General features: G+C 49.7%; 1 protein-coding gene across 1 annotated transcript in view; it reads left to right on the plus strand.

Moving 5' to 3' along the window:
* Nucleotides 1–9,639, plus strand: part of LOC121572633 (syndecan-3) — a 72,951-nt gene extending 63,312 nt beyond the window's left edge. Inside the window, exons 3-6 of the mRNA XM_045222291.1 lie at nucleotides 200–432; nucleotides 469–990; nucleotides 1,449–1,647; nucleotides 6,480–9,639. Of these exons, the coding sequence (XP_045078226.1) occupies nucleotides 200–432; nucleotides 469–990; nucleotides 1,449–1,647; nucleotides 6,480–6,646 (1,121 nt within the window). The 3' untranslated portion in view covers nucleotides 6,647–9,639. The remainder of the gene's footprint in view (nucleotides 1–199; nucleotides 433–468; nucleotides 991–1,448; nucleotides 1,648–6,479) is intronic.
* The last annotated feature ends 235 nt before the right edge of the window (nucleotides 9,640–9,874 follow it).

Raw genomic sequence — 9,874 nt, forward strand, 5'->3', positions numbered from 1 at the left:
AACTGTATTTATCCATTCTCTCTCTGTTTCAGATTCGCTTCTATAACTGTATTTATCCATTCGATCTCTGTTTCAGATTAGCTTCTATAACTGTATTTATCCATTCTCTCTGTTTCAGATTAGCTTCTATAACTGTATTCAACTGTATTTCTCCCTCTTCCTCTCTTTTCCTTCCTTCCCTCATTCTTTCTCTCCATAGTTCCAGAGATGAAGGTCAACCCTACAGAAATGGGCGTATCTTTCACCACAGAAGCACCCCTCCACCTCTCCACCACCCAGGCCACTGGCCCCGCCCCCTCGGCCCCACCTGTAGCCGAGCCCAGCCCCAACCCTGACGTCCTTCCTTCCCCACTACCCACTGAGGGAGAGGGGGAGAGTGGGGTAGTGTGGGAGACAGAGAGGGAGATTGAGAGGGAGAGAGAGAGGGAGAGGGAGAGGGAGAGGGAAAAAGAGAGAGTAAGGGAGAGGGAACAAGAGAGGGAGAGAGAAAAAGAGAGGCAGAGAGAAAAAGAGAGGCAGAGAGAGAGAGAGAGAGAGAGGATACGGGAAATAGAGAGGGAACAAGAAAGAGAACGTGAAAGAGAGAGGGCGAGAGCCGCCCAGACTACCATCTCCCCCCGCGGCCCTGCAGCTCTTCCCATGGCGACCACCAGCTTGGCGACTCCTCCGGCGGAGAGCGCAGCGCCCTCTAGTGGTGTGGAGGACTTCGGCACCACAGAAGAAGAGGACGAGGATGTTTACCTGTCCCCAGACCCCACCACCAGTTTACTTATGGAGACCACCACAGAAGAAGAAGAAGAAGTGACCACTACTGCCACAGAGACAGAGACCGCACCCATCCCAGAGACAACAGCTCCACCCACTATGACTGGCCCAGCCCCAACTGAGAGGTCTAGCTCCGCCCCCTTCAGGCCCAGGGTTCCTGTGACCATGCTTACTAAAGCTGCACCCACAGAGAAGAGCACACGTCCCCAGCCACCCTCTACGACGGTGTGTGTGTATGTGTGTTGTGTGTGTGGCCTGTGTGTATGTATCATCACATGTGGAGTGAGAGACACAGGTGGGCCTTGTTAAGAGAGCGGATCCTCGTTAGTAGCACCGTTAATGATTCATTACATGATTAGAATCCAGATAAATGGACTGAAACCAGTGGAGGCTGGTTGGTAGCACCTTAATTGGGGAGGACGGGCTCATAATAATGTCTGGAATGGAGAATATGGAATGGTATCAAACACCTGGAAACCTTGTGTTTGATGCATTTGATACCATTCCACTGATTCCGCTCCAGCCATTAGCAGGAGCCTGTCCTCCCCAATTAAGGTGCTACCAACCTCCTGTGACTGAAACGCTCCACAGCTTCTGGACATAATGTGACGTTTATTTGGGTTCACTACCTGATGTGTAGAGTGAACTGACATGGTAATTGTATTTCTCTCTCTCTCACTCAGAATAATGAGTTGGGGGTTAACGGACCCAGTGGAGACTTTGAGATCCGTGAGGAAGACCGTCTGCCGGGCAACGAGGTTGTTGGGCATGGCCGTGGTGTGGAGACGGAGGCGGATCTGATTGGCAACACGATCAACACAGGAAGTTCTGCCGCTCAACTTCCTCAGAAGAACATCCTGGAGAGGAAGGAGGTCCTGATAGGTGAGTCTCTCTCACTCCATCTCTCTCTTTCTCTCTTCTAGTCTCTCTCACTCCATCTCTCTCTTTCTCTCTCCTAGTCTCTCTCACTCCATCTCTCTCTTTCTCTCACTCCATCTCTCTCTTTCTCTCTTCTAGTCTCTCTCACTCCATCTCTCTCTTTCTCTCTTTCTCTCTTCTAGTCTCTCTCACTCCATCTCTCTCTTTCTCTCTTTCTCTCTTCTAGTCTCTCTCACTCCATCTCTCTCTTTCTCTCTTTCTCTCTTCTAGTCTCTCTCACTCCATCTCTCTCTTTCTCTCTTCTAGTCTCTCTCACTCCATCTCTCTCTTTCTCTCTTCTAGTCTCTCTCACTCCATCTCTCTCTTTCTCTCTTCTAGTCTCTCTCACTCCATCTCTCTCTTTCTCTCACTCCATCTCTCTCTTTCTCTCTTCTAGTCTCTCTCACTCCATCTCTCTCTTTCTCTCTTCTAGTCTCTCTCACTCCATCTCTCTCTTTCTCTCTTCTAGTCTCTCTCACTCCATCTCTCTCTTTCTCTCTTTCTCTCTTCTAGTCTCTCTCACTCCATCTCTCTCTTTCTCTCTTTCTCTCTTCTAGTCTCTCTCACTCATCTCTCTTTCTCTCTTCTAGTCTCTCTCACTCCATCTCTCTCTTTCTCTCTTCTAGGCTCTCTCACTCCATCTCTCTCTTTCTCTCTTTCTCTCTTCTAGTCTCTCTCACTCCATCTCTCTCTTTCTCTCTTCTAGTCTCTCTCACTCCATCTCTCTCTTTCTCTCTTCTAGTCTCTCTCACTCCATCTCTCTCTTTCTCTCTTTCTCTCTTCTAGTCTCTCTCACTCCATCTCTCTCTTTCTCTCTTCTAGTCTCTCTCACTCCATCTCTCTCTTTCTCTCTTTCTCCTAGTCTCTCTCACTCCATCTCTCTCTTTCTCTCTTTCTCTCTTCTAGTCTCTCTCACTCATCTCTCTCTTTCTCTCTTCTAGTCGCTCTCACTCCATCTCTCTCTTTCTCTCTTCTATTCTCTCTCACTCATCTCTCTCTTTCTCTCTTTCTCCTAGTCTCTCTCACTCCATCACTCTCTTTCTCTCTTTCTCTCTTCTAGTCTCTCTCACTCCATCACTCTCTTTCTCTCTTTGCCTCGTCTAATCTCTCTCACTCCATCTCTCCCTTTCTCTCTTCTAGTCTCTCTCACTCATCTCTCTTTCTCTCTTCTAGTCTCTCTCACTCCATCTCTCTCTTTCTCTCTCTCTTCTATTCTCTCTCACTCATCTCTCTCTTTCTCTCTTTCTCCTAGTCTCTCTCACTCCATCTCTCTCTTTCTCTCTTCTAGTCTCTCTCACTCATCTCTCTTTCTCTCTTTGCCTCGTCTAATCTCTCTCACTCCATCTCTCTCATATTCTCTCTTCTAGTCTCTCTCACTCATCTCTCTTTCTCTCTTTGCCTCGTCTAATCTCTCTCACTCCATCTCTCTCATATTCTCTCTTCTAGTCTCTCTCACTCCATCTCTCTCATTCTCTCTTCTAGTCTCTCTCACTCATCTCTCTTTCTCTCTTTGCCTCGTCTAATCTCTCACTCCATCTCTCTCTTTCTCGCTTCTAGTCTCTCTCACTCCATCTCTCTTTGCCTCTTCTAATCTCTCTCACTCCATCTCTCTCTTTCTCTCCGTATTCTTCTGACGGGACAGAGCCTTTCTGTCTTTATTCTGATTGGCTGTCTGTCTCTCCCCCAGCCATTCTGATTGCTTGCCTGCTGGCAGGGTTTTTTCGCTGACTTCCTGGTGATCGGTAAAGAGCAGGGGTCATAGCGGGCTTAGCGTGTCCTTAGCGTGTCCTTAGCATGCGCTAGCCACGTGTGCTGCTAGTGTGTTTTGTAGGAACAGTAGCCCACACATGATATGAGTGTGTATGTGCTTGTGTGTCTTATTGACACATGATCTTACTAGCATGTAGGAACGGTCGTACTTGGTTTGATTTGATTTGTACTGTGTAACGACACAGCTCTGAGCACGTTAGATGAAAATGGCAGATTATAGTGAGTTGGTATGTTAACATGTCAGGAGGTATGTTAGCATTGTGTGCAGTGCTTGAAGTGGTACTTGAAGATGCTGGTACTTACAGCTGCAATATGTAACTTTTTGGGGGGCAATCTGACCAAATTCACATAGAAATGTGAGTTATAGATCAATGATTCTCATTGAAAGCAAGTCTAAGAAGCGGTAGATCTGTTCTATGTGCATATTTCTAAGCTTCCCGTTCTTAAGTTTCGTTTTTGCGTCTTTTACTTTTGGTTTTGTACACCAGCTTCAAACAAGCTGAAAATACTATATTTTGGTTATTGACAAGAAAGATATTCTGATTCTCTACACTATACATTGCTTGTTTTGTCACATAAACTGAAATTAGGCCAACTATTAGAATTTTAGCAACCAGGAAATGGTGGAGCGATTTCTGCATATTTCACTCAATTTACCATGCCGGGGTGATTTTATTCAATTTGAATCCATTTAGATTGGCTATTTTCCAGTAAGCCAATAGAAGCCATTGGTCAGCACTAGCCCACTTCAGTAAGCCAATATAATACATTGGTCAGCACTAGCCCACTTCAGTAAGCCAATAGAAGCCATTGGTCAGCACTAGCCCACTTCAGTAAGCCAATAGAAGCCATTGGTCAGCACTAGCCCACTTCAGTAAGCCAATAGAAGCCATTGGTCAGCACTAGCCCACTTCAACCACATGGCATCAGTTTGTTTCTGTTGGTTTCTTTACATCTTCTGAATCTTTTGTCCTATTTAGAATAAGTTCTACAATGTTTGACCATATTTCTCTGTCCCGTTTCTCTCTCCCCCTCCCTCCCTCCCTCTCTCTCTCCCCCTCCCTCTCTCTCTCCCCTCTCCCTCCCTCTCTCTCTCCCCTCTCCCTCCCTCTCTCTATCCCTCTCCCTCTCCCTCCCTCCCTCTCTCCCCCCTCCCTCCCTCTCTCACTCCCTCTCCCTCCCTCTCTCCCTCCCTCTCTCCCTCCCCTCTCCCTCTCTCTCTCCCTCTCCCTCCCTCTCTCTCCCCATCCCTGCCTCTCTCCCCCTCCCTCCCTCTCTCCCCCTCCCTCCCCCCTCCCTCCCTCTCTCTCTCCCCCTCCCTCCTCTCTCTCTCTCCCCCTCCTTCCCTCTCTCTCTCCCCCCTCCCTCCCTCTCGCTCTCCCCCTCCCTCCCTCTCCATCCCTCTTCCCCCTCCCTCCCTCTCTCCCTCCCTCTCTCTCCCCCCTCCCTCCCTCTCTCTCCCCCTCCCTCCTTCCTCTCTCTCCTCCTCCTCCCTCTCTCCCCCTCCCTCCCTCTCTCTCTCCCCTCCCTCCCTTCCTCTCTCTCCTCCTCCCTCCCTCTCTCTCCCCCTCCCTCCCTCTCTCTCTCCCCCTCCCTCCCTCTCGCTCTCCCCTCTCCTCTCCCTCCCTCTCTCCCTCTCCCTCCCTCTTCCCCCTCCCTCTCCCTCCTCCCTCTCTCCCTCCCTCTCTCCCCCCTCTCTCTCCCCCTCCCTCCCTCTCTCTCCCCCCTCCCTCTCTCTCCTCCTCCCTCCCTCTCTCCCCCCCTCCCTCCCTCTCTCTCTCCCTCCCTCCCTCCCTCCCTCCCTCTCGCTCTCCTCTCTCCCTCCCTCTCTTCCCCCCTCTATTCCCCCCCCTCCCTTTCTCCCTCCCTCCCTCTCTCCCCCTCCCTCCCCTCTCTCTCCCCCTCCCTTCCTCTCTCTCCTCCTCCCTCCCTCTCTCTCCCCCTCCCTCCCTCTCTCTCTCCCCCCCCCTCCCTCTCGCTCTCCCCTCTCCCTCTCTCCCTCTCCCTCCCTCTTCCCCCCTCCCTCTCCCTCCCTCTCTCCCCCCTCCCTCCCTCTCTCTCCTCCTCCCTCCCTCTCTCCCCCCCCTCCCTCCCTCTCTCTCCCCCCTCCCTCCCTCCCTCCCTCTCGCTCTCCTCTCTCCCTCCCTCTCGTCCCCCCTCTATTTCCCCCTCCCTCCCTCCCCTCCCTTTCTCCCTCCCTCCCTCTCTCTTCCCCCCTCTATTCCCCCTCAATCCCTCCCCCTCCTTTCTCCCTCCCTCCCTCTCTCCCCCCTCCTCCCTCTCTCCCCTCCCTCCCTCTCTCCCTCCCTCTCTCCCCCCCCTCCCTCCCTCCCTCCCTCCCTCTCCCTCCCTCTCTCTCCCCCCCTCCCTCCCTCTCCCTCCCTCTCTCCGCCCTCTTCTTCCCTCTCTCTCTCCCCCCTCCCTCCCTCTCTTTCCCCCTCCCTCCCTCCCCTCTCTCTCCCCCTCCCCCCTCCCTCATCTCTCTCTCCCCCTCCCTCCCTCTCTCTCCCCCTCCCTCCCTCTCTCCCCCTCCCTCCCTCCTCCCTCTCTCTCTCCCCCCTCCCTCTCTCTCCCTCTTTCCCTCTCTCCCCCTCCCTCCCTCTCTCTCTCCCTCCCTCTCTCTCCCCCTCCCTCCCTCTCTCTCCCTCCCTCCTCTCTCTCCCTTCCCTCCCCTCTCTCTCCCTCTTCTTCCCTCTCTCTCCCTTCCCTCCCTCTCTCCCTCTTCTTCCCTCTCTCTCTCCCCCTCCCTCCCTCCCTCCCTCCCGCCCTCCCCCTCCCTCCCTCCCTCTCTCTCTCCCCTCCTCCCTCTCTCTCCCCCCTCCCTCCCTCCCTCTCTCTCTCCCCCTCCCTCTCTCTCCTCCCTCCCTCTCTCTCCCTCTTTCCCTCACTCTCTCTCTCCCCGTCCCTCCCTCTTGCTCTCTCCCCATCCCTCTCTCTCTCCCTCCTTCCTTCCTTCCTTCTTTTCCTTCTGCTCTCTCTCCCGCCTCTCTCCCTCTCTCTCCCTCCCTCCATCTCTCCCTCCACAGCGGTGATAGTGGGAGGCGTAGTGGGGGCTCTGTTCGCAGCGTTCCTTGTCATGCTGCTGGTGTACAGGATGAAGAAGAAGGATGAAGGCAGCTACACGCTGGAGGAACCCAAGCAGGCCACCGTCACCTACCAGAAATCTGACAAACAGGAGGAGTTCTACGCATAACACAGAGAGAGAGAGAGAGAGAGAGAAATGTGTTAGAGGGAAAGGAGTGAGTGTGTGTGTGTTTGTGTGAGAGAGAGAGCGAGAGAGAAGAGAGAAAGCGAGAAGGAGAGAAGGAGAGGGGGAGAGAGAGAGGGAGAGAGATCACTCCACCTCCTGTCTTGTTGCCTCACCTCTCCTTCCCATCTCTTCCTCCCTCTCCTCCATGTCAGTTGTTGTTAAGAGTGCCTGTCTCCATGGACTCAGAACTTTCTTTAAAAAAAAAAAAAAATACATGAACAAAAATAAAAAATATATATAGGCTGAAAAAAATAACCATAAACACATGATACAAACATTTGTTTTTTAAGTAAATGTTATGAATAGTATACGATTATTGTTCTGATGTAATTCATTCATTATTTTGTAAAAACACAAGCTCTTATCCTGTGTTCCAGCACAATACTCCTCTAATGTCTGTTCCACTGAGCGAGCGAGCCAAGAGAAAGAGGGATGGGGGGGAGAAGGAGGTCGGAGGCAGAGACAGAAAGAGGAGGGAGAGAGGTGTCATCTGATTGGCCACACAGATACTGGGGTCAAAGGTTAGAGGAAAGGTCACTATTGTATTGCCTTCCATCGTCCTGGTGCGCACACACACACACACACACACACACACACACACACACACACACACACACTCCTCGCTGGCTACAGTAGTACACACTGAGATGCCTTGTGGTTCAGAGAGAAAAGTCAGTGATGTGTTTGTCCTCTGTTTCACCCTGGGGGCTGTAGTAAGAACGCTGTCGTGTGTTCTGTAGTAGTTCACAAACACACACAGCTTGGACCCCTCTCTCTGTGTTTGGTCAATCGGAGGAGGGGAACCCTCCCACAACGCTCTGACAACCTCAGGCCAACGTTGTGGCAACATTCACTGTTAGTTAGCCAATGATTCTGACCAGGGATGTAGTGGTAAATAAAATGGTGGATAAACACAGCGAGTAACATAAACATTAGCTAATGCTAAGAACGCCACCTGAGCACAGTAGATGTGTTAACACTGTTCACCAAGTAAAGGGGTGTTTAAACAACAGTTAACACTGTTCACCAAGTAAAGGGGTGTTTAAACAACAGGTAACACTGTTCACCAAGTAAAGGGGTGTTTAAACAACAGTTAACACTGTTCACCAAGTAAAGGGGTGTTTAAACAACAGTTAACACTGTTCACCAAGTAAAGGGGTGTTTAAACAACAGTTAACACTGTTCACCAAGTAAAGGGGTGTTTAAACAACAGTTAACACTGTTCACCAAGTAAAGGGGTGTTTAAACAACAGTTAACACTGTTCACCAAGTAAAGGGGTGTTTAAACAACAGTTAACACTGTTCACCAAGTAAAGGGGTGTTTAAACAACAGTTTACGAGCGTTTACCCTCCTACATCCCTGGGTCGTATTCATTAGGCAGCAAATGAAGAAAACTAACTAAAAACGGGGAGAGGGACTACCTGGCCTTTGTTCTATAAGAAATGTTAATTTCCGTTTTCCATTGCAAACATATTCCAACGTTGTCCGTTGCGTGTCTTAATGAATAGGACCCTGGCGCTGTATGCCAACTAGTGGATAGCTGTCTGGTCTGCTCCTTTATGCTGTACAAAGGTGATTAGTTATATGGATAGTGATAATGATCATCAATAATATATCAATGTTCCAGGCTGGTTGGTAAATAATAATAATGATAATACTCGAACGGGAGGATATGTATTTAGCATTTTCTAAAGTTTATATGTAAATATCATTGTTTTGAAATCCTTTCGCTGTCATCGTCACTCAAACCACGATCACTGTTTCTATATCACGTAAATCTGTGGCGCTGTGCTCTCAACACACGCAAAGCATGCGCTCACACAATTAAGCACATACACACAAGCACGTGTTCACACATTTGAACACGCACACACACATACACACACACAAAACATACATATCACCTATGCTTCATTGACTAAATACACATCAATCATATCACTCAACATATCATTACCCTCATCAGACAAGGGGGGTTTCAGTACGTTATTGATAAGTCATCAATCAGTTGCTGGTTGGTTAGAGTTTGGTCCATTGTGTAAAAGCAAAAGCGTGTATCCATCCAATCTCCTGCATGCTCTTTCTTTTCTCTTATTCCATTGGTTGTCTGTCTGGGGGGCGGTTCTTTGGAACTGTGAGGGTGGGACTCACGATGCTGAAAGTGACTCTTCAAGTAGAAGTTGTCCATCGGTAGGTTTGGGTACAGGAGTTTGGGTGGGGGCTGTGGGTAGGTGTGGGGACAGGAGTTTTCTATCGAAGATTGTAACAATAACCAACACAGCAGTACGATGCTATACTAATAATACTACCAGGACTAGTATCTTCTAATATACTGTAGATCAACTGCATGGAAGTCAAAACTATACGTGTGTGTGTGTGTGTGTGTGTGTGTGTGTGTGTGTGTGTGTGTGTGTGTGTGTGTGTGTGTGTGTGAGGGGTGTTCTCTGAGAGGAATGTACTGTGGGCAGGTGTGTATTTGACCTGTTCCAGCAGTTCTGACGCTCTTCCATAGTCAGGTAGTCACGCCTGTAACCGTGTGTGCGTGTAGGTCTCACCTGTTCACCGCTGAATGTGGGGCTAGTCTGCTTTTTCACAGTCTGTCTCTCTGTTTCTATTAGGACTGACTGACATCACAGACAGAACTGACCTGAACTGTCTTTTCTAAAACTTACCTTCCAACTGTTAATGTGTGTCTGTACCCATATAAGTCTGCATAGCCAAATAAGAGAGAGGTGTGTGTGTGTGTGTGTGTGCGTGCGCCAAGCCTTGAGGAAGGCCAATGTGTTCGCTGTTACCCCATCCAGTCTTTATACATTTACATTTTTTAAGGCTGAGTTTCTGTCATTGACCGCTGGGCGCTGGGAGGCGGACCTCCGCGCCACAGCCCTGCCACTAATCTGCCACTCTGTTCCAAATAAAAGACCTCATTGGTTAACACACTGCCTTCTGTGATTTCATTGGCTGAGGGTATGTGGTGTGTGGGTGGAAAGAACATGAGGAGACCAATGGGGTGAAGAGCTCTGAATATTGAATAGAAATATCACATGGTAAACACTCTTTGGTGATAATTTCACTTCCTTATGTTATAAAATACATTTTACAAGTAGTCCTGTGTAGCTCAGTTGTTAGAGCATGACGCTTGCAACGCCAGGGTTGTGGGTTCGATTCCC

The sequence above is a fragment of the Coregonus clupeaformis genome, chromosome 8 (genome assembly GCF_020615455.1).
Source record: "Coregonus clupeaformis isolate EN_2021a chromosome 8, ASM2061545v1, whole genome shotgun sequence".
In the NCBI taxonomy this organism is placed as follows: Eukaryota; Metazoa; Chordata; class Actinopteri; order Salmoniformes; family Salmonidae; genus Coregonus; species Coregonus clupeaformis.